Here is a 25,005-nt window from a genome sequence, read left to right on the forward strand (position 1 = left end):
GGGATGAATATTCCAAGTTCCCTATATAGCCCAGGTGGAAGGTAAATGTATTTATAACTCTGTGCACCAGCATGTTAAGATAAGTTTTATAATTTTTAGCTTAAAAGAAGTAAAATCAAAGCATATGCTTTCCAAACTAGAAAAAAATTATGGATTATAAATGAGTAGAAAGAATTTTTAAAGGACTAGGTAAAGACCAAGTGAGTCAAAGAAAACCACAAAACCCAACCACATCAACTATTACATTCAATTAATGTAATGTGAAAAAAAACATTCAGATTAGCAGTCAGAGATTTTTAATGTCCCAATGCCCTGAAGGATTAATCATAATTCATTTTTATGCTTATAAGTCTGATTCTGCTTTTTATTTGTTTATTCATTTGGAATTATATTTTTTTTACATTCTACATATGAGTGAAATGAAATGCTTTTGTCTTTCTCAATCTGACTTATTTCACTTCACATACTACCCTCTAGGTCCATCCATGTTGTCACATATCTCACGAGCTCATTTTTTTTTTTACTGGCTGTATCATATTCCACCCACATCTTCCTTATCCATTCATCTATTGATGAACTCCTAGGTTTCTCCCCTATGTAGGAGCATGTAGAAGTGCATGTATCTTTTTGAATTCGTGTTTTGGCTGTCTTTGGATAAATACATGCCCAGATGTGGAATTATTGCATCATACGGTATTTCTACTACTAATTTTTTGAGAAACCTCCATACCATTTTCCATAGTCGCTGCACCAATTTAAATTCCCACCAGCAGTGTACAAGGGTTCCTTTATCTCCACATCCTTGCCAACACTTGTTATTTCCTGTTTCTTTCATTTCAGCCAATCTGGGAGGCGTAAGGTAAAGGATTACATTTTTTAAATAATAGGTATTATATTCAGAGCAGTTTTATGCACAGCAAAATTGAGCTGAACACACAGTGTCCCCATAAACCTCTCCCCCCACCCCAATGCACACAAGTCCTCCCTTCTCCGGCATCTGGGAATGGTTGTGCATTTGTTACAATCCATGAACTAACATTGACACATCAGTATTAAACAAAATGAATCCATAGTTTACATTAGAGTTCCCTGTGTTATGCTTTTGAGAAAGGGAAACTGAAGGAATCCTACTTAAAAAACAAACAAAACAAAACAAAACTGTTTTTTTGTCCTTTTCCTGTCTCTGTTCCTCCTAGGACCTACACCCCCACCTTACACAGGCCTTGATGTATGTCATCCTTGTGAAGGTCAAGGAGTTCATGATTTCTCTGGAATCTTCTAGCAGAATAGCTAACATCTAAAGGCTTGATCAGGTGAGGTTGTCCTGTATGTTTTCCAAGCCACTGACTCCAGACGCCTTGAGGCCAAGACCCCTGGCTCCAGGGTATAGGGGACTTAGAGAGAACACCTGAGCACTCACCCTTGTTAGACCAGGTCCTGGATGCCTAAGAGGACATGTGTACCAGATCACCATCGCCAATAGAAAGTCCAGACCCCAAACAAAGATGACTCTTTCTCCTTTCCTTTTGAGTCTTCCAGATGTTCTCTCTGCACCTACTCTCTACACCTTCAATAAACCCTGCTCTTACATCCTGAGGGCTCATGTTTGATCTCCTTCCTGCACAAAGCCAAGGATGCTCTTGGCTGGTCCTGTAGGTCCCCCTCTGGGTCCTCAGACCTCACCTACGTGCCTCACTTTCTATGGGATTTGACAAATATTTATCACATGTGGTGTCTAAATGGGGTGTCTCTCCAGATCTGATGAGGCCCCCAGATGTGGAGCAACAATTGGATGGAAGCCGGTGGCATGGCTTGAAAGAGTTCATCTGAAGAGAACAAAGGAGATTGCCATGTATTGATACACCGCAGTGGAGAAGGGGCAGGACAGCAGAGGAGAGGCCATGGGCAAGGAGGCAGTGGGTGGGGACTGTTTTTAAAGGAGGGAGATGAAGAGGTATGGATGGATGGAATTCTCCATTCTTGGTAACTGTGCTTGGTTGTAAGTAGTCCAGTGGTTATTTAGGGCCTGTGGAGATTTTGAGGTGGGTCACCCTATGGGCCTTGTCTGGATTCATCTGGGGGTCCCTGTGGGCCCTTTTTACATTCCATTGGTCAAACCTCTTTGCCTAAAAGTGACCTCTACATCTTGTAGTCACCATTATACTTGCATACAAAGTACTTTCATTGCCGTAAACAAATCCCCTATGTTCCATCTACTCACCCATCCACCCCTTCTGCCCCCAGGGTCTCCTCAGAACTACTGGCCTTTTTTAATGCCTCCATGATTTTTCCTTTTCCAGAATGGCATCTCTTTGGAATGATACACTATTTAGCCTCTTCATATTGGCTTCTTTCACTTAGTGGTATGCACTTAAGTTTCTAAGTCTTTCATAGCTTGGTAGCTCATTTCTTTTTAGCACTGCGTAATATTCCATTGTCTGAATAGACCATGGTTTACATTTCCATTCACCTACTAAAGGACATCTTGGTTACTTCCAGTTTCTGGCGATTATGAATAAAGCTGCTATGAACATCCATATGCAAGTTTGTGTGTATGGACAGACGTTTTCACTTCTTTCGAGGCGAAATACCATGGAGTGCAACTTCTGAATTGTGTTAAGAGTCTGTTGAGTTTTGCAAGAGATTGCCAAATTGTCTCCAAAACCAATGTACCATTTTGCTTTCCCACCAGCGATGAATGAGAGTTCCTGTTGCTCCATATCCTCACCAGCATTTGGTGTTGTCAGTGTTTTGGATTGTAGCATTCTGAGAGGTGTGTAGCGGTATGACACTGTGGTGTTAATTTGCATTTCCCTAACGATATGTGGTGCTGAGCATCTTTTCATATGCTTACTCGCCCTCTGTGTCTTTGGGGGAGGTATCTGTTCCTTTTGCCCTGTTTTTATTGGGTGGTTTACTTTCTTTGTCGAGTTAGAAGTCCTTCTCATTTTAGTCACTGTCCTTTATCAGATACACATTTTGTAAAAAATGCCCTCCCCATTTGAAGGTTGTCTTCTTATTCTACTGATAGTTCCTTTCACAGAGCAGAAGTTTTTTTTAAGTATTTTTTTTAAGATTTCATTTATTTATTTGACAGAGAGAGATCACAAGTAGACAGAGGGGCAGGCAGAGAGAGAGAGGGAAACAGGCTCCCTGCTGAGCAGAGAGCCAGATGTGGGACTCGATCCCAGGACCCTGAGATCATGACCTGAGCCGAAAGCAGCGGCTTAACCTACTGAGCCACCCAGGCACCCAGAAGTTTTTAATTTGAAGGAAGCCCAATTCATCAATTTCTTTCTTTTATGGCTCGTCCTTTGGTACTGTATATAAAAAGTCACAGCCCAACACAAGGTCATTCAGATTTTTTTTTTTTTGCGCAGTTTTGTGCTTTAAATTTAGGACTGTGAACAATTTCGAGTTAATTTTTGTGGAGATGAAAGGTCTGTGTCTCGATTCTCGATTCATTATTTATTTATTTACTTATTTATTTTGGTATGGGGATGTCCAGTTGTTCCAGAACCATTTGTTGTAAAGATTACCCTCTCTCCATCAAACTGTTTTTGCTCATTGTCAAAGATAAGTTTACTCCATTTGTATGGGTCCATTTCTGAGCTCTGCAAGACCACCATGCAGTTCTCCAGTTCTCAACAGACACTGACTCTGTGTCCTACAATTCTGGCTCAATTCTGACCATCCCAGGGGCACTAAGATGTCTCAAGTGGTCAATTCTGACCCTCCCTACCTGTCTCATGGAAAGGGTTGCCATTTTGTACAAGAATTATGAACCATAAATAAAATTGTAAAATGTGTATTGTTTTTCCCAACTCCCAGCAGTATTGTTGCTTTTATACCCTCTGACACCACTTCTTTCATCATGGTTGATTTACACTCTGCTTTCTTCAGCAGACCCCCTGTATGTAACTCCCAAGGTCTTTCCGCCCTTCTATGTGAAAATCAATTGTGTACCTGGACTGTTGTGCTCCAGGGTTTTCCCAAAGTCCCCACTTGTTTTGTGTCGCGATGGGTGCCACAAATCAACCAGGAATGTGAGGGTAAGAGGATAGTGAAAAGAAATTAAGAGACAAAGAGATGGGGGCAGGAGGAGCACTGAGGAGGATATCTAACAGTGCTGATTTTATTCCACATCTTAAAAGCATTTATAAGGCAGTCCATAATAGAAGGAGTAATACATCATTATCTAGTCAGAAAGTTCCTACTACATACAAATCTCGTGATGCCAGGTAATCATGGCTAATGCCATTAGCTACTATTGATACAAGAAGTTACAATCAACCAGAGAGTGGATTATGGGAAGTACAGGAACAACAAGGACCAACTAAGAATTTATGACCCTGACCACGTTGTTCCCTTCTGTTTAGGGAACGTGTGGGAAGTCACGTAGGGGAGCGCATGACGCATAGCACAGACCCTTTTTCAGTGCTACTCAACCTTTCCTGTCTGTAGCCCTTTATTAAGGTATTTGGACTTAAATGGAGACACAAGTCAGGGCCTGGTTTGGTCCTCGTCTCAAGCCTTATTGTGGCCTCCCAACAGTTTTGCCTGAATATTCTGTGTAAATCTGAAGACTCTGGGCTTCTCTTATAATTCTGTGCTACTCAATATGTGGAGGACCTTCTTTGTTCTACTGGGTTCAGTAGCTTGGAGTCCGACACTTAATACTTACTAGAAGCTCTGGCTTGGGTTAACCTTAAAAATAAAACTGTCAGTAATTTTACCAACAAAATGGGTTTATTTGGGAATTGCAGAGAATTACAACTCCAGACTGGCAAACTACAGGAAAACCATAGGCAGGTCCAAAGAACAAAGGAGAAGCATGCTCTTTTATGGAGAAAAGGGGGGAGTTGGGAGAGGCTGTTGTAAACAAAAGTCCATTGGAGTCAACGGAGAGTCCAAGGTCTATTCACTTTTCATTAGTTGAGTTGTGACAGTCTCTCATTGGCTGGGCTGTTGCTGGGCAAGGAGGAAATCTTCCTTCCCCATCCTGTGATAGTAAAGGAGGCTTCCTCCTGTTGGAAAATGCAAAGTAGGTCTCTTTCTGTTGGCTCTGCAAGGGGTTGTGAGGAGTGATACAGTATGAGAGCTCCCCCTTCTGGCCTCCCAATTCCATGTTAAGTGACATTTCCTTTTATTCAGTTTTCACAGCTCAAAAGCGATCTACTGTCTGTGTCTATGCAGATATTAATTTTCCTAGTCTTAACTAAAGTGCAGGCCCTTGTGAGAATCCCAAGTTCTGCTTTCTGGGATGAATTCTCTTCCCTGGGATGATTTTGTGTTGGGCTAAGTCTCATATTCATTGGGTTCTGGAAATCTGTAATGGCATATGCTGCCCACCCATCTTCCCTCTAGGAACCATCAGTTTGTTCTCTCTAGTAAAGAGTCTGTTTCTTGGTTTGTCTCTTTATTTTCTTTGTTCCCTTGTTTTGTTTCTTAAATTCCACATATGAGTGAAATCACATGGTATTTGTCTCTCTCTGCCTAACTTATTTTACTAAGCACAATACAATAAGCCTAACTTATTTTACTAAGCACAATTTCCATCCATGAAGTTGCAAGTGGTAAGATTTCATTCTTTCTTTTAAAGATTTTATTTATTTACTTTAGAGAGAGAAAGAGAGGGAGAGAGAATGAGTGGGAGGGGCAGAGAGAGAGAGAGAGAATCTCAAGCAGACGCCACACTGAATGTGGGCCTAACCCTGAGCTCGGTACCGGGACCCTTGAGCTTAAACCAAGAGTTGGAAGCTTAATCGATCGAGTCACCCAGGTGCCCCAAAGTTTCATTCTTTTTATGGCTGAATACTATCCCGTTGTGTGTGTGTGTGTGTGTGTGTACCACACCTTCTTTATCTATTATCTGTTGATGGACACTTGGACTGCTTCCAAAATTTGGCTCTTGTAAATAATGCTACTGTAAACAGAGGAGTGCATGTATCCTTTCAAATTAGTATTTTTGTGTCCTATGGCTAAATAACCAGTAGTGGGATTCCTGGATCATATAGTTAATTCTATTTTTAACTTTTTGAGGACCCTCCATACTTTTTTCCCCAAAGTGACTGTACCAGTTTGCATTCCCACCAGCAGTGTAAGAGGGCACCTTTTTTGCCACTTCCTTGCCAACACCTGTTGTTTCTTGTGTTCCTGATTTTAACCATTCTGACAGGTATGAGGTGATCTCTCCTTGTACTGTTGATTTGTATTTCCCTGACGATGTGATGTTGAACATCGTTTCATGTGTCTATTGGGAATCTGTTTGTCTTCTTTGGAGAAATGTCTGGTGATGTCTTCTAGTGCCTCTTTATTACTGATTGTTTTCAAAGTAGTACTATTTCCTTCTCAATTCTTTCCACTGAATTTAGAAATCCCCTTGCAAGTCATCCAAAGAGAATTCCCTAGCACTTTTGATGAGACTTTGTTGTCGAGGGGCTTGGGTCTGATCCCTTATTGTCTGTGGTGTGGAAACAGTGCCTCTCAGTTTACTTCTAAGAGTTCTTCGGGGGTTTATATCTCTTTTTAGGTGTCCTCCCTCTTTTTCAGCCTGTCTTTGCAAATTATAGTTCCAAGATTAATGTTGTCATTTATGTTTTTAAGTTACTAGTATACTTTTGTATGTCTTTAAGGAAATTTGTTTTATGCCATCTCAGGAGATGAAGGACAGTGATTTTCACATCTGCGAGTCTGCTCAGGCATGGGTTTGATTCCTGGCTTAGCTGCTGTAAACTTTCAGAAGAAAATGGATATAAAGCCACCGAGTTACTAGTAATCAAGCTGTCCGTTTTATGCCAGGAGTGTTTCTGATGCTGTTCCTTTCAAAATACACAATCTATATTATAATCCAGCCATCTATAGGATTAGACTTTGGGGTCAGGTTTCAGAAATCTCAACTTGGTGGTGGAGGGGAAATAAGGGTTTCTTTTAGGACGGCCATAAAAGCTGTCTATCCCTTACCTTGACCTTGAGCTGAGAATTTGAAGCCCTGAGCTCATCTTCTTTCTGTACTTTGAAGCAACCAAGAGACCTCATTATACTCCTTTTTAAATTTTTGCTAAAATGAGCTGTGGCCACAGATATCACAGTTATCGCAGATAATGATGTGGTTGGTCATCTAGAGCCTTACTCCAGAGATGCTTCAGCACAGGTATCTTGATTACAGTGTTGTGTTGGTCCCAGCCTGTCCAAAGGTAAGATTCTCAGTGAGGAACACCTGAGGCCCTTGCCAGGCCTGTATTATTTGTAGGAGGCCCAGACATTTCACCCCAGCAGGGCCCGTATTGTGGCTGGATTGGATCTTGTTGCTCTTACTTTGATTGAAGGATGCACTTAGTGGAAAACCGTCAGGGAATTTTGAAAAACAAGACTAATTACTCACAAGTCTTGGCATGCCGGGGCCCGCAGAGTGAGGTCACAGACAGAGAGAAAGAGAAAATATAGACCTGGGGCTCTGCCTTTATTATGGTCTTACTAGGGTCTTTATTAGGTTTCACGAGGTCACTCTATATTGGCTCATTTGAAGCATTAGAGTGGGAATGAGGGCATGGGAGACTGAGGCAGGGTCGTGCAAGGAGCATCAGTTTTTTTTTAAGATGTATTTATTTATTTGAGAGAGAGAGCGCACGCGTGGGCATACACAGGGGGAGGGACAGCGGGAGAGAATCTTAAAGCAGACTCTGTGCTGAGCAGGGTGCCCAACATGGGCCTCCATCTCACGACACTGAGATCATGACTTGAGCCAAAACCAAGAGTCAGACACACAACAGGCTGAGCCACCCAGGTGCCCCAAGAAATGCCAGTTTTCGCCATCACCCAGTGTCTTCTGAAAGGAGAACTTTATGGGTGTGGGGGTGCCTAGTTCCTTATCTGGTTATTTTACTAGTAGCTGCGTCCTACAGCTGGCGATATGTTTATCTGGAACGGATGTCTATTGAAATGGAGACCTTGGCAATCAGCGCTTCACATCAGGCATTACATTTCAACAGGCAATAACTTTAGTCACTGGTGTGCCACTGCCCACCACGGACAACTGCCGTCTCCTCTACCATCAGAAACGGGCGTGAACAGGGTTAAATCAAATCAAATCAGAGTACCCGGTCCAAATTCCCATCCTTCAGTTTCTGTTCCAGAACCACTCATCATACTGTTGCTGTCTCTCTGTCTGAATTCAGCGAGGGAAGCAGAACTTCTCTGAAGAGACTGAGATAAGGGATTGCTTATAAGAACCGGACCTTAGGGTGCTGGGGGATTCAGCTGGTTAAGTGTCCGACTCTTGACTTCATGATCTCAGGGTACTGGGATCAAGCCCCTCCTTGGGCTTCACACTCAGCAGGGAGTCTGCTTGCGGATTTTCTCTCTCTCTCCCTCTGCCCCCTCCCCCCACTCACATGCTTTCTTTCTCACTCTCAAATAAATAAATAAATAAAATATTTTTTAAAAAGAGAGTATCCTGATGGCATGTTGTTGATAAGGCAGCATTCATCCGGGGTCTAGCTTACCTGCTTCCAAACATTACACACTCTTCCAGACACAGCAAGAGAGAGATCCTGGTTTCCATTCCTGGTCAGTGTAGATGAGTGTCTGAGATCTGTGTCCTCATTCTCTCTTTTACGATCTTATCGCTCCCTCCCATCATTTTACAGACACGTCTCCCTTTTTCCTCCCTCCATATTTAGTTTTTCATTCATTCTCCTACAAAATGTCTACTAGCTTATAAGATTCCCCTTATTCTACAGAATTCCTCATGCTTCTTGTCACACACCTTGCCGATCCCCTGCCATCATTCCCAAACCTTCTCTCTCTTATAGAACGTCTTCCGCGGAAACATGGAAGTTTTGTCACAGAAAAGTCTGAAGATTTGGATTCTAATTCCGGGTTTAACTTTCCCTTAAGCCATGCATTTTCCCTCTAGGCTTTAGGCTCCTCGTGTCTCGGATGTGGGTTGCCTAGGATCCTGTATGTGAGACCACTTTGTAAATTCTAAAGCACTAGAGAAATGCCATTAGTTGTTATCATTTCTTAGGTGATTCTCAAATTAAAACATTGATGCTGAAGGATCCATCAAATAAAAAATACTGCTCGAATTTATTGACAGGAGCAGCAGAGTCCTTAAATGGTGTCAACCCGGAGCAGACCCCGAGGAAGTGGTGCATACAACAGGAGCAGGTACGGACAGCAGGCTGAGTGGAAAGTGGGTAAAAGGAAAACACTAGGGAATAATTCCCCTTGGCTGCCCGGGTTTGGGTTCCCTGTGTGGGATGGCTTCCGTCCAGGCCTGGGTCCAGCCCTGGGGTGCATAGGTCGTCCAGAGTGAGTCAAGGTTTAATCCAGTGTGGCAAACGGTGAAGAATAAGGAGTTTTGAGTCTCCTAAGGCTGAAAAACTGTGAAATGGCCTGGTCACCCAATTTCTCTGTCCTTCAGATTGCTAGCTACAACATAGGGGAAGGGTGGGAGGTAATTTACAGCATTTGCAAAAACCTCTACTTAGATATAAAAGGTTTAGTCATGATGGTTGCTCAGTGAGATCTATCTACAGGAAGAAATATTTCGTTAGTTCACTCAGCACAAGGAACATATCTTACTTACTGACACAACCCCAGTTCTTACTTAATGCCAAGACACACTACGGCCGTAAAAAGTCTTCCGAATGAATAAATACACGATGACACAGTAAATAAACAGGTCATGAGGCTAAAAGTGATATTGGGAGGAGCCAAAAGCAAAATTGTGATCTGGCATTGGGTGTGCAGGTGGTGAGGCTGCAGTGTCCTGGCCTCTCTGACCCAGAAGGTGTTGTGGAAAATAGTGCACGTATGTAGAAGGCCATGGGCATTTCTCTCAAGGTGAATGAGCTTGAGTGGGTTTTTTAAGTCTTAGAGACCTTAGATTGACCTTTTCTAGGATATCATTTTGGCCGATTTTTAAACTATTATTTTTTCTTATTGATTTTCAGGAGTTCTTTACATAGGTGGCAAATTAACCCGTTGTTATATGAAGAGCAATTATTTCTGGCTTTTTGTGTTTTATTTATGGCTTTACATTTCTGACATCATACAAAGAAAGACCACTCCAAAGCTGACATTGATCTTTACAAATACTATGGCATGCTAACTTATGTATTTCATGGATTCCCATGCCTTATGTTTAGGCCTCTGCATTGTTCCTGTTGGAGCCTGATTTGAGACAATGGCTCTCTACGCCCTATCCTCCTTTGGAGCACCACTTTCTAAGACCGTGCCTGATGCCTTGGAGATACTCAAGTGAATATTTGTGGAATGGATGCACAAATTAACACAAAGTTCTGCCAATAGATCCTCTCCCCAAACCATTATTTTCTGTTGCCCATGCTGCTTTACTGGCCCCCATACTATATAATCCCAATATGGCGGCTCACATCATCAAGGTGTGCAAGGAATTGAAAGAGGCTACTAGGAAGACAGAAGGAATTGAAAGAGGCTTCTAGTAAGACAGAAGTCACGGTCTTTTGTAACCTCATCATGGATGTGACATCCCTTCGCATTTGCCATATTCCATTGGTTAGAAGCAAGACAGGAAGTCAGACCCACACTCAAAAGAAGGCACTCACACAAGGGTGCGCCTTCCATTTCTCTTCTTTCTCACAGGAAAACTCACTCAGAGCCTGTCCCCACATAGCAAGGTGCATGGACATTTCTCCAAGAAGGAGACTGTCTATAGTCTCTCCCCGGGGCAAGAAGCCCATTGACCGTGATCGCACTGTCTGCCTTCTCTGGGGTGGTTCCCTAACCAGCCTTGCTGAGTCCTTTCTCATAATGTGGGGAGGTCACTAAAGGATTCCATGGCTCTAGGATCTAGAAAACATCTTTCTTGTCTGACTTGGAAAACTGCAGATGTGATCCCAGAAGTCCTGGGGGGAAAATCTAGCGTTAGAGAACCAAAACAGGTCTGTTTTTCTGGGTTTGTGGTGTGTAGTCCCGGTTTACAGAATGCAAATTTAAAACATAATGTGTGAAGACAAGAGGAAAGGTCAGGGGTGTGAAGGCAACCTTATTGGGGGAAAACAATTTCTGTTCTCACATGATATGTAAGTGGGTGTATGTGGGAATGGGGGGGTCAGAGATACTCCAGAGATACCCCAGCTGCCTTAAAATGTTCTTCTCCCACCAAACTCAGCCCAAACTCCGCCCCTGCTCCTGCTGCTGCTGTCCTCTCGTTAATCCAATCAATCAACTTCTCTGATTGGCAAGACTTCTCAGATGCCCATGCCAAGGAGCACTAAGTGGCTTCTGATCCAAGGGTCCCAGTCCAGCTCTGTCAGAGAAGAAAAGCCAGAACTCAAAGGAAAGAGAGCCCTTGGCTCAGAGGAAATGATTCTTCCTGCCACCGGAAGAGCCAGGACATCCTCAGGAAGCCACACCTTCTGCAAGGTCTGAGCTCTGCCTGGCCCCGTGGGGGAGAGCATGAATTTGCAGTATTCAGGGAGGAAGTGTGAGTCTGAGGCTTTACCAGAATCCAGCCCAGGCTCCAGGGGAGAAGACTTACAGGGGCGGTGAAGAGAGTCCTCTGAGACAGGTTCGGCCAACACGGATAGAGACACATAGGAAAGAAGCCACGTGGCCCGAGTGGAACTGAGTACTCCCTTCACTTAGATGCAGGTCTTCGTGCTTGGCAAGAACTCTGCTGTGTGTGGTCAGTGTGGGTACGTGTTTAGGCTGAGAGTGACTGGGGATTCTGATCAAGCAATGACATGCAGGCAACGAGAGCAGATGTGGTGTGTTAGCTACTGCTGCGTAACAAATTACCCAGAGACTTAGTGGCTTAAAAACAACACACCTGTATTACCCCCAGTTTCCGAGGTCAGGAATCCCTGCACTGCTTAGCTGGGTGCCGTGCTCCGGGTCTCTCCTGCGGCTGCAATGGAAGTGTCAGGCAGGGCTGATGTTGCCTCTCCTGGCTCAGCCATGAAGGAGCCACTTTCTAGCTCACTCCTTTCTCGCGGGCTATGGGACGGAGAGGTTCAGTTTTTCACTGGCTGTTGGCTGGAGGCTGTCTTTGGGTCCTTCTCTCCAACATGGCAGCCATGTCATCAAAGCATTTAAGCCAAGAAGCACTTGAGAGAGTCAGCTAGCAAGACAGAAGTCGCAATATCTGAAGTCTGATCATGGGAGGAACAGCCCATCACCTTTGCCGTGTTCTATTCAGGAGAAGCCAGTCCCAAGTTCAGGTCCACCAGGGATGGAAATTACAGCAAGTCCAAGGACAGGTGCTGGGGGAGGGCATGGCAGGGCCTCTTAGTAGCTGGCCTTCCACAAGGGAGGAAGAATCTGTAGGAAAATCCCTATTCTTGAGAACTATTGAAGGAATCAAATGTTTCAATGAATTAAATGGCAAAGGAGAAATGTTATAAAAATGTCAGTCTTTCTAAAATACATTAAGGCCACGTTCCTGATAGTTTCTAAGCATTGAACTTAATGAGACGGCCCTGGAAAAATAGTAAATAATGAAAAATGGGTAACTCGCCTGTAATTAATTGAAACTCACCACCACCCCACGCTGCCTGGTCACATTCAGAGTATTGTCCCCAGGGGAAAGTCTGAAACAGAGTACCAGTTACCGATGGCCCCATAACAATAAGCCGAAGTTTAGTGACTTAGATCATCTGTATTGCTTATAGATCTGCGGTTTGGACAGGGCTGGGGCCGGGGGCGGGGTGTTCGGGGGCGGGTCATGTCTGCTGCACTCAACATCAGCAAGGGGGTGGGGGGCTGCCAGCCTGAGGACAGGGAGCTAGAAACTTCTCCAGGATCTGGCTCACATGTCTGCAACTGACGCTGCCTCCCAGAGGGGGCGCTGTGACCAGGACACCTACAGGCGGCCCTTCTACGTGGCTGCTAGAGAGCTTCCTCATAGCGTGGTGTCTGGGCTCTGGGGATGAGGTCCCGGAAGAAACTGAGGCAGGGTGTGTTGTCTTTCGTGACTTAGCCTCAAAAGACTCCGAGGGCCATCCCCACCATAGTCTTGGGCCTGCTGAACTCAGGGGGAGGGACCGTAGATGCCACATCTTGATGGAGGAGTCTCTCCATCGTAAGAATGTCAGACCGTAAGAAGGGCAGGTAGGATGGGCTTTGTCATTGGAAGATAAAATCTGCCACCGAGAGCAAAGTGGGCCCCACTCCGTTCCTGAGCCTTCAGTGACAACAGACCTCATGATGTGAACAGAAGTGTGTTGTCATGGGAAATAAGAAAGCAGGTGTCATGCTGATAAATAAGAAATGCAAGCGGGCACCTGGGGCGTGCCGTCAGCTGAGGCTTCCACTCTTGGTTTTGGCTCAGGTCTCATCCTAGGATCATGGGATGGAGCCCCCGCCCCCTCAACCCCCCACCCCCCCACCCCGCCGACACCCCATATCAGGCCCCTGTTGGGCTCCATGCTGAGTGCAGAGTCCGCTTGGTTTCTCCCTCTGCCCCTCCCCTTTTCTCTCTCAAATTAATAAAATTAAAAAAAAAAATACAATCCTTTCTCCCGCTTCTCGCATCGAGTGGGAGGCTGGGAAGAGATCCATCATAGATATCGTGCAGGGCCACGGCTCAATGCCTGTGGGCTTGAGAGTCTCCCTCGGCCTATTATCGTAAAGCCTATAAAACTCCCTATATTACTTTTCTATTGCTGCATCACAAATTACCACAAATTTAACAGCTTAAATAACACCCACTTATTACTTCACAGTTTTGTAGGTCAGGAGTCCAGGCAGGTTTGCACGCAGGTTATTGCAACGCTGAAATGAAGACGTCAGTGGCCGGGCTCTGGGGAAGGATCTGGGAATACTCTGGTAATGGAATCTATAGCGGGAGACTCCGGACATCCGTTCTCGTCGGCAGGGTGCTGCTAGGGAGGTTTTGACCAGCAGAGGGCGCAAGAACCATGAGCCCTGCCGCCTGAGTTCCCGCTGCCCTAGGCCACCCTGGTCTGAGTACCAGTATCCACATGTCTCTTGGGAGCTTGTTTGGAAAAGGGGAATCTCAGGCCTCCAATCCAGAGCTGCTGAATCAAAAATCTGCGTTTTGCAAAACCCTCAGGCAATTCGTGTACGCATGAAAGTTTGATGGGTGCTGCCTTTTGGTGGTTCTCACTCCAGGCACGTTAGAATCACTGGGGGTGGGAAGCGGGGTGGAGGGGGTAAACACTCCCGATGCAAGAGCTCCGGACCTCCCAGGAAGTCTGATTTGAACGACCCGGAGGCCAGAGTGTTAAAGGCTCCACTGGGGTTTTTCATATGCACCCGAGGACGAGATTCTCTGCAAGCCTAGCTCATTCCCGACTGTAGAGAGCCTGGCATGCGAACAGAGCTGTGCTGGAAGCGGGCATACCGCCTGGGTATGGACACTGGAGAAGGACGCAAAGCCCCATCCTCGGGGCTCTCCTGGGATGCAAAACCAGACCTCTGGGACCTCTGGGGTTGTGGTGGAGTCAGGGCCAATGTGAAACACTGAAAAAGTGTTCTCACATCTTCAAAGTGCTTCTAAGACGGGGTTCAAACACCCTCAGACAGAAAATCTAGTTCCCCGCCTCTTGCTTGGTGGCGGTACCTCTTGGTCTGTGATCCCTGGTCATGACGCTGCCTCCTGGCTGTCACCTTGAAAGCAGGAGACATGTTGATTCTCCCCTGCAGAGTGTCTGCCAAGGAAGCACCATGCACAAGGCTAGTGACCCTGGCACTAACACCAGGCACCCCTGCTGGGGGTAGAAGTCCCCCCACCCCCCTCCCTGGGAATGGTAGAACCAGGGAGGGGGAGTTCAAGAAAGAAAGTACCCGGAGGACAGAGGAGCTCAGCCCCATGAGGAAGAACTTTTTTTTTTTTTTAGGAAGAACTTAAAAAAATTTTTTTTCTTTGCAGGGGAGGGGCAGAGAAGGGGGAGAAGGAGAATCTTAAGCAGGCTCCACACCCAGCGCAGAGCTGGAGGTGGGGCTTGGTCTCAGGATCCTGAGATCATGACCTGAGCTGAAATCAAGGATCAGTTGCCCAACTGACTGAGCCACCCCATCACCCCTAGGAGGGACTTTTAAAAACCTTTCTCCTTCCCCATTGATAAGGCGCTTTGTAATCCACTGCCCTTTAAGGTACAGGACTTCATTTGCACTGTACCTAGACCCACCGCATAGGCTGAGACTAGGTTAACGACAGATGTGGGAAGCGGAGTGACAGGAGGTGAATGGATTAGCTGGAGTTTGCAGGATGAGTCAGGCAAATTTAGGACAAGAAATCACTTTACGAAATGTCCTCATTTGCTAAGTGCTATTTCCGGGATGTGGCAATAGCCGACTTCTTTCCTCACTCACTGTTCTGGAGCATTTCTGGGGACTTTAGCCTTGTGCTTCCTCCTCCGATCTTCCCCAAATTGAGGGTTTGTTTTTTTATTCTAGAATTATCAATTAATCTTCTATTAAATGTCCACTGACTTCTATGATTTCTCATGTTCGACACAAGTTTCACCAAGGATGCGCTAAATTCTCGGTATATGCTAGCAAAATGATAACGATGTCATTATAGTGTTCTTGAATGCAAGGACACTGATTTCCTGTCATATTGCCAGCACTTTAACAAAATATTTATGGAACGAATGAATCACGAATCAAGTGGAGGGATTTGCCAAGTTAAATGGGGGAGGAGGGAGTAGGGGTATATGCAGAGAGAGAAAAGCAATCCAGCCCTGGGCACTCAAGTGCTGTGGTGGGCACAGAGCCCTGAGAGATGGCATGTGTAGACACACTGTCAGCACCACAGAAGAGAGCTGGGTTCGTCTTCTCAAATAATGGCCAATGCTCTGTGTCCTACTCCCTTTTCCTGTTCCTGTTCCTTTTCTGTGGTGCAGAAAAAGGAAGTTAAAGTCTGGATGTATTTTCTGCTCACATAAAATGCTGTAAAGTTCTTTTTAAAGATTTTCTTTCTTTATTTGAGAGAGAGAGAAAGAGAGAGAGGCCCACGGTGATCAGAGGGGAAGGGAGAGGGAGAGAGAGAATCTCAAGCAGACTCCTTCTGGAGCATGGACCCCCCCACCTGGGGCTCGATCTCATGACCCTGAGATCATGACTTGAGCTGAATCCAAGAGTCTGATGATGCTCAACCTGCTGAGCCACCCAGGCCCTCAATGCTGTGAAGTTCTTTGAAGAGGTCAGAAAACCTCCAGATGTTGACTTCTTCAGTAGGAACTTCTAGCTCTTTCTTCTGTCAAGTGCCTTACTCATCTTGGGTAGAAATCCTTCTCCTTCCTGGGTCCCCAAACACCTCCCCCTCACCAGACATTGGAGGAGGGATGTGGAACGATGTGCTCTGCCTCCATCCCATGTTTCTTCTCTGAGGCTCCACCCCAGGACCCTCTCCCGCCACTGAACACACACACACACACACACACCAGCTACTCTGTCTCTTCTCCCATCGCTTCCCTCCCACCATCTCCCGCATCCCAGTGAAAGGGAAGAAAAGCTTTGTTTCTCCATTCACAGATCACAGGGAGGGCTTCCATAAGTGCACGGATGAAAAGACAGAGTATTACAACTAGAGAAGTTTAAAAATGCATAAAAATATTTATGTACATTATTAATAGTTCCATCACATGGATGCTTAGAATTAAAATTATTGGGCTGAACAAATGCAGATCTTTAAAACTTTTATGTTGATCAGGGGTGCCTGGGTGGCTCAGTGGATTAAGCTTCTGCCTTTGGCTCCGGTCGTGATCTCAGGGTCCTGGGATCGAGCCCCACATTGGGCTCTCTTCTCAGAAGGGAACCTGCTTCCCCCTCTCTCTCTGCCTACTGGTGATCTCTCTCTCTCTCTCTGTCAAATAAATAATTAAAATCTTTTAAAAAGGACAAAAATATAAAAATTTTTATGTTGATCAAAGTTATACACACACATAGTAGAAAAGGTAAAATAATTCAGCATGCAGTTGTCTTCTCCACCTTATGCCTTCTCATCCTTGATTCCACTCTCCAGAATCAACCACTCTCTTTTAGTGGACACTTCTGTCTTAATCTTCATGTTTACAAATAGAAAGTTTATACACAGTTTTGATTTTTTAGCTGTATATATTACCCATTGACTTTTTACTGGACAATGATAAATTGTGTCTTACACACATATAATACATATTTACACACATCCTTTCCCACACACCAATATCCTTCCCTCCCATCCAACCTCCCAAGGTTGTCATTATTTCATGATTTTTATGAAATCAACACTCAGTGATTCTATAATTATGATTAGGAAAATGTTAGAGCCGAGCTATGTAGTGTGCAGTGATTTCCATTTTGTCCCCATGCAAGATTTTTGTTTTTCTTTGCAACTGAAGTTACCATTTACCATTTTTCCCCCCTTTGGAATCACTGAACCTGTTTTTTTGAACCACTGACCTGGCGGCTCTTTCACAGGCTGCAGAATTCTCTCACTGGGACTTCCCTTCACCCTCTTGCTAGGTTGACTCCCCTCTCATCTCCCTCCTGGTTTACTCCCATGTGTTTTGGTGGACATATCTTCTAGAAGCTTCTTGAGAAAGAGTGCAATTTTTTGAGACATCCTATGTCTGAAAATTTTTAATCCCATTTCCTGTTGATTGATAGTTTGGTGTCCTTCTATCCATAATGCTTCAACTGTAATTTCTTTTTCTTTCTGGAAGTTTTTAGAACTGATGTTCTGAAGTATCATTATTGTATTTTTTAATTGCGGAGTATAATTGGAGTATAGGTATAATTTTATTATTGTGCTCCACACTTTGTAGGTCCCTTCCAATTTTCAGTTGTGGGATTTTTCTTGTAACATTTCTTTTTTTTTTTTTTAAGATTTTATTTATTTATTTGACAGACAGAGATCACAAGGAGGCAGAGAGGCAGGCAGAGAGAGAGGGGGAAGCAGGCTCCCTGCCGAGTAGAGAGCCCAATGCAGGGCTGGATCCCAGGACCCCGAGATCATGACTCAAGCCAAGCCAGCGGCTTAACCCACTGAACCACCCAGGCACCCTATCCTCTAATTTTCTTACCTTTTCTCTTACTATCCATTATATCTTACATTCTGCTTTCTAGGAGTTTCCTTTTTTGGCTTAACACTTACAGTGTATATGAAGTACTTTTCCATTCCCATTTCCATATTGCTGCAAGTTTTTAATCATGAATTAATGTTGAATTTTTTGGAATGCTTTTTTTCCCCTATCTTTTGATCTGTTAATATATTGAATTACATTTATCAATTTTCTTTGTTAAACCGTCCTTGCATTCATAGCATAAACCCAACTGCAAGATTCAGTCTGCTAATATTTTGGGGGATTTTTTTTGTATCTATGCTTATGAGTATAATTTTCCTTTCTCATAATGAGATTGTGTATTTTAGTATCAAGATAATGCTGGCTTTATAAAATGAGCTGGGAGAGCTCTCTTCACTTTTCTTTTTTAAGATTTTATTTGACAGAGAGAGACACAGCAAGAGAGGGAACACAAGCAGGGAGAGAGGGAGAGGGAGAAGCAGGCTTCCTACCAAGCAGGGAGCCCAATGTGGGGCTCTATGTGGGGCTCGATCCCAGGACCCTGGGATCATGGCCTGAGCCCAAGGCAGATGCTTAACAGCTGAACCACCCAGGCACCCCTTTCTTTGCTTTTCTTTCTGGAAACAACTTTATATGAAATTGGAATTACTTTTTCCTATTATGTTTGGCAGAACTCGCTGTTAAAACAGTTTGGTCTATGCTTGTGTGTGTGTGGTCTGATGGGGGAGTTCAGGGAGTGGTGCCAGTAATTAAACTTTTTTTTTAAATATTTTTTTAAAATATTTTATTTATTTATTTGACAGAGAGAAATCACAAGCAGACAGAGAGGCAGGCAGAGAGAGAGAGGGAAGCAGGCTCCCTGCCGAGCAGAGAGCCCGATGCGGGACTTGATCCCAGGACACTGAGATCATGACCTGAGCCGAAGGCAGCGGCTTAACCCACTGAGCCACCCAATAAGTTCCTTTTTAAAAAAAATTTTAATTATTTATTTGACAGAGAGAGAGAGCACGAGCAGAAGGGAGGGGTAGAGGGAGAGGGAGAAGCAATCTCCCTGCTAAGCAGGAGCCTAATGCAGGAATGGATCCCAGGCCCCTGGGATCATGACCTGAGCTGAAGGCAGATGCTTAACCAACTGAGCCACCCAGAGACCCTACTTATTGTGGATGAACCTTTGGGTTGTTTCAGTCTGGGGCTACTGTGAATAAAGCCAGTATTTTCTTGCACATTTCTTTTGGTGGATATTGATCATCTTTTCTCTGGAGTGACAAGCTAGGTTCAATGGTGCCCCTCCCCAACAAAAGATATGTCCACAGCCGAACCCTCAGAATCTGTGAGTGTAACATTGTTTGGGAAAGGGGTCTCTGCAGATGTAATTAAGTTACGGATTTCAAGATGAGATCATCTTGGATTATATGGGCGGGCCCCAAATCTGGTGACAAAATGTCCTTATGGGAGACACACAGTGGGGAGGGGAAGGCCATTTGAAGACTGAGGTGGAGATAGGGAGTTACAAAACTATCAGCCAAGGAACACTGGGACCCCACCCCCAAGCTGGGAGAGGCAGGGAGGGATTCTGCCCTAGAGCCTCTGGAGGAAGCAAAGCCCCTGACTTTGGGCGTCTGAGATCATGAATCTGTGATCATAAGCTCCCAAGTTTGTGATTTTTATGGCACCTCCAGGAAACGAATACAAGTGGCATTTAGAATTTTTGTATTGCTATCCATGTAGATTTGTTTGAAATGTGCACAACATTCCAAATGAAATGTTTACAAGTGTTTGGAGTGCAGAGTTTCCTAAGTCAGACCAACTTTTTCTCCTGTTTCTGAGAATAGGTAGTTTTTTTCCCCCAAGATTTTAAAAATTTATTTGACAGAGAGAGCGAGAGACAGCACGAGCACAAGCAGGGAGAGCTGCAGGCAAGGGGAGAAGCAGGCTCCCCACTGAGCACGGAGCCTGATGTGGGGCTCGATCACGGGACCCCATGATCATGACCTGAGCCGAAGGCAGACAGAATTCTGGTGCCCCAGAGTAAGTAGTGTTTTGCTCAGCGAACAAAAGAGCTGAGAGTGGCCCCAGGGGGCTTGTCGCATGGACGTGCGAACCGGTGGCAGTGGGCTCCCTCTGAGAGCTGTGTCCCACCCAGAGCTGTCTGTTCCTCTAGTGGCCTGAGCATCTGCTGGTGCGGCCAGCTTTCCACCGCCTGTCCCTCCTTTGCTCAGGCTTGGAGGGGCAAGGACGGTTGTTTCCTATTACATTAGTTTTAAAAAATGAATTAAATTAATTTTTAAAATATTTTTTTGAATATTTTCTGTATTTATTTGACAGAGAGAGATCACAAGTAGGCAGAGAGGCAGGCAGAGAGAGAAGAAGGGAAGCAGGCTCCCTGTTGAGCAGAGAGCCCGGTGCGGGGCTCCATCCCAGGACCCTGGGACCATGACCGGAGCTGAAGGCAGAGGCTTTAACCCACTGAGCCACCCAAGAGCCCCAAATATTTTTAAATAAAACAAAAAAAGATGCATAATCCCAGTACATAAAACAGGAAAAAAAAAAAAAAAACCACAACGGAACAAAACAACCCTACCAAAGCTGGCGTGTTTGGAGGGCCCTCTGCCTCACAGGCCTGACTGCGGAGCAAAATGAAATCCTTCCAGTTGCTCCCTTGGCCTCTCCAAGGGTGCACATCTTTCTCATTTTAAGAATTTGCCTAATAGGGGCACGTGGGTGGCTCAGTGGTTTAGCCTCTGCCTTCGGCTCAGGGCATGATCTCAGGGTCCTGGAATCAAGACCTGCTTTGGGCTCTCTGCCCAGTGGGGAGCCTGCTTCCCCACCGCCTGCCTCTCTGCCTACTTGTGATCTCTCTCTCTCTGTCAAATAAATAAATAAAATTAAAAAAAAAAAAAGAATTTGCCTAATAAGTGATGTGGAAAAACACTCTGAGTTAAACCCAGCCACCACAGGGACATGACCAGCATTCTAGAATTCTTCCATTACTCCTTGCCCTATTTCCCCAGCACCTGCTTTCCAGCATCTTGGGAGTGTGGCTGCTAAAATCACACAGATGTCCATTCAAACACCATCCCCAACGTGCCCCGCCCCGGAACATGTAATAAAAATTAAAACATTGATTGGGCATTCACTGTGTGCTCAAGCCCAGGCTAAGCGTTTCACTTATATTATCTTTTTTTTTTTTCAAAGATTTTATTTATTTGACACAGAGAGACACAGCGAGAAAGGGAACACAAGCAGGGGGACAAGGAGAGGGAGAAGCAGGCTTCCCAACAAGCAGGGAGTTCAATGCGGGGCTCCATCCCAGGACTCTGGGATCATGACCCAAGCAGGAGGCAGATGCTTAACGACTGAGCCACCCAGGGGCCCCTCACTTATATTATCTTATCAGAATCTCTCTGAACCCCTTGAGGGGGGCAATTCTGTTTGCCATACTTCACAGGGGAAGGCTGTAAACTCATGGACAGCAGGGGTTGTGTCTCTGTGCATGGCTTGATCTCCATTTTCCAGAAAGGAGGCTGACAATGTGTGTCAGGGGGTGGGGACAGCCTAGCACGGCGCTGCCGTTTATCGCTGCTGAAAGGAAGCTTTCAATCTGGAAGTTTCCTTGGAGAGTTCCCAGTCCTGGGGAAACAGACGGACATTCCACGGGGAGTCTGCAGGTCACTCCCAAAGCAGCTATGAGTCCTACAGAAAATGTTGTACTTGGTTCCGGCAACTCCTTGCAGGAATGAACTCAAGTGGTCAAAAAAATGTAGTTTTTCAGGTTTCGAGAAGCCATGCAGGCCACTTTTTCTTAGACCGTGTTTTGGGCTCCTCCTTTTGGTTTTTAGGGTGGGAATAAAATATGTAAAATGAGAATGCAAAACAGAAAGCTAGGTGCTGGGGAGAAGGAAGAAACCCTTGGGAGGGTTTCTGGTTGACAACATGCAAAAAAAATCCCTCTTCCTCCCTCCTGCCCTGTTTTTGTCAAGGGGCCTATCCACGGGCAACTCGAGGTATGCCAGGCTTCCTCTCCAGAGAGCCCAAGTTTAGGGGCAGGTCATTGTCTTGGGTTGGGTGTCTTTGCTGTGAGGGGATCAGCAATGACACTTCCATCCAAGACGCTGAACAGACAAAGCAGAAGTTCACGAGAAACGGAGGCCCCCCAACACTGGCGGGATGGTCAAGGGCGAGGGCGGTCGGTAGGGAACTGTCCAACTTGCCTCAGGGCAGCTGGTTTGCACCTGGCGCACATCTGTTTTGTAGAAACCGAACATGGTACAGCCCAGAGGGAGAACTCTCAGGATGCAGAGGCAAGGAATTGAAGGGGAGGACATCAGAGAATTCGGGACTTTCCAGGGTGGAGAGTGTGGGAAGGAATCTGCTAAAATCAGACACGCTGGGGAAGAAACCTTACGCACACAGAGAGTGTGGGAGAGGTTTGGTGCGGAGTCAAGATTTCCCAGCCCCACGTGGGCACGCTCCGAGAAGAAATCCGAAGTCACAGTTCACTGGAAACAGACAGATCCCGTCAGGGAAGCTTGAAATATCTGGGGAATGCAAATATCACACTATTGCTTATTATTTGTCAGAAATACATAAGCCCACACTCTCTTAGCACCCACGTAGGCGTAGAACACGGAACAGTCAGCCCAGATTCTAACTGTACGCCACATCTTCGTGGAAGTGGAAAAATACTATAGAAAGGACCCAAAATCTGGACTCCTCAACCCACCATCCCATCCCAGCTGGAAGGAGACTCCAGTGGGTGGTCTCATGAGCCTGCCGCTCCCCTGAATGAGGGGAAGGCAGAAATAATGGACAAGAGGCAGGTGGTTTTCAACCATAGAGCTTTTGGCATAGAGAAACATGGAGGGGGCCTCACGTGGGGTGTTCTTAGGTGGCCTTGCTCCGTGTGAGATTTCATTTCCACACACCAGCCCCTCTCATTTTGAAGGACATTAGATTCTAATGAGTTTCTTTCTCTCCACAGCCTGGACACCAACCATGAACTGTACTCAGAAATCTGCCTGCAAAGGCAGAGATTGGGAAAGGTATAAACAACGCAGACTGTGAGCCCAATTCCCCGCACAGCTCAGCCCCTAAGAAAGAATCTTTTTTTTTTTTTTAAAGATTTTATGTATTTATTTGACAGAGAGAAATCACAAGTAGATGGAGAGGCAGGCAGAGAGAGAGAGGGAAGCAGGCTCCCTGCTGAGCAGAGAGCCCGATGCGGGACTCGATCCCAGGACCCTGAGACCATGACCTGAGCCGAAGGCAGCGGCCTAACCCACTGAGCCACCCAGGTGCCCCCTAAGAAAGAATCTTAAGCTGACCTTGATGTTTCTTTAAGACCATAATCCTGGGCAGGGGGAGAAGGGTGGGTTCTGGAAATGGAGGTACCAGGTGAGGTGGGGACATCTTGACAGCTAGATGTCTTGGGGTGGGTGACCTCCACCAACATGCCTGGGATGCTCAGGCCAGCCCTGACGTCTGTTTGTCCAGCTGTCCACTGGGCCTGTCCATCTGGAGTTTCTGTAGGCACATCTGCAACCTGTTCTCCTAAATAGAATTCTTGATGTGTTTCAGCAAAACATTTTGTTTCAATCTTCCGCTCCCCCTTCAGTGTCAAATCACAGGCTAAGCCTCACGCTGGGCCCCACTCCTAAATACGAACTGATGAGTGAGGATCATGTATAGTTAGGAAAGCATCTAACACAAAAGCCAGGAGACTCTTGAAGAGGAGCAAGGTAGAAGGACTTTCCAACCCAGATATCAAGACTAATTGTAAAACTATACATATAATTAGAATAATTAGGTATATACAATTAAGGTAGTGTGGGTTTTGCACAGGGATGGACCAGTAGACTCAGGAAGCTCTGAGACACCCATGGATGGATGGATGGATGGATGGATGGATGGAGAGATGGATGGATGGATGGAGAGATGATGGATGGATAGGGAGGTGGATGGATGGATGGATGGATGGAGAGATGGATGGATGGATGGAGAGATGATGGATGGATAGGGAGGTGGATGGATGGATGGATGGAGAGATGGATGGATAGATGGATGGATGCTTTATGTCCAACAGAGAGGAATGCAAGGAGACACATAAACGAATGTTCACAGCAGCACTATATTTAATAGCCCAAACTGGAAAGCCCTCAAATGGCCATCAACATAATTGATAAAGTAAGTAGTGGTATTTTCCACAATTTATTTTATCAGTACCACATCAACAGTCTATGATATTAAAAATGAACAAATTTCAGCCGTACACAATAGGGAGAATGACTCACAAAGATAATGTCAAATGAAAAAAGCCAAATACAAAAGAACTCAGAGTCTGGGATTCTATTTGTATGAAGTTCAGAAATAGTCAAAACGAAACTCGGGTTTTGGGGAATATGTGCATAAGTGGTAAAGCTAAAGAAAAGCCAAGGAAGGGATTTTCAGAGAGGACAGGGTGTACTTTTCTTTGTAGGAAGAAGGAGTTTGATTGGGAAGGCATTTATGGCTTCTAGGGGTGCTGGCAACATGCTTTTTTTGGCCTGGGTGGTGGGTCTGTGGGTTCTTCCTTTATAATTATATATTAAGTCATGGATTTATATTTCACTTTTATTTTATTTTTTTAGAGAGAGAGCACGGCACACATGCATGCAAACTGGGGAGGGGCAGAGGGAGAGGAGGAGAGAGAGAATCTCAAGCAGGCTCCACACCCAGTGCAGAGCCCAGTGTGGAGCCTGATCTCACGGCCCTGAGATCGTGACCTGAGCCAAAATCAAGAGTCAGTCGCTTACCCAACTGAGCCACCTAGGCGCCCCCTCTTTTCTTTTTACTGTCTCTCTGAGAAGAAGGACGTTCGCCAAACCTAGCGTGGGGATCATTTCACAATATATAGGTCAGTCCTCCAAGCTGTAGAGCTTAAATTACACAGTACACATCACTGTCGGTTACGTCTCAGTAAAACTGGAAAAAAAGACAGGAAAGAACT

General features: G+C 45.3%; 1 protein-coding gene across 1 annotated transcript in view; it reads left to right on the forward strand.

Annotated features, from left to right (window-relative positions):
* Positions 1–25,005, forward strand: part of GRAMD1A (GRAM domain containing 1A) — a 54,400-nt gene that overhangs the window by 2,723 nt on the left and 26,672 nt on the right. The window contains exon 2 of the mRNA XM_044256301.1: positions 9,101–9,171. Within this exon, the coding sequence (XP_044112236.1) occupies positions 9,101–9,171 (71 nt within the window). The remainder of the gene's footprint in view (positions 1–9,100; positions 9,172–25,005) is intronic.

Source organism: Neovison vison, chromosome 7 (genome assembly GCF_020171115.1).
Source record: "Neovison vison isolate M4711 chromosome 7, ASM_NN_V1, whole genome shotgun sequence".
Classification (NCBI taxonomy): domain Eukaryota; kingdom Metazoa; phylum Chordata; class Mammalia; order Carnivora; family Mustelidae; genus Neogale; species Neogale vison.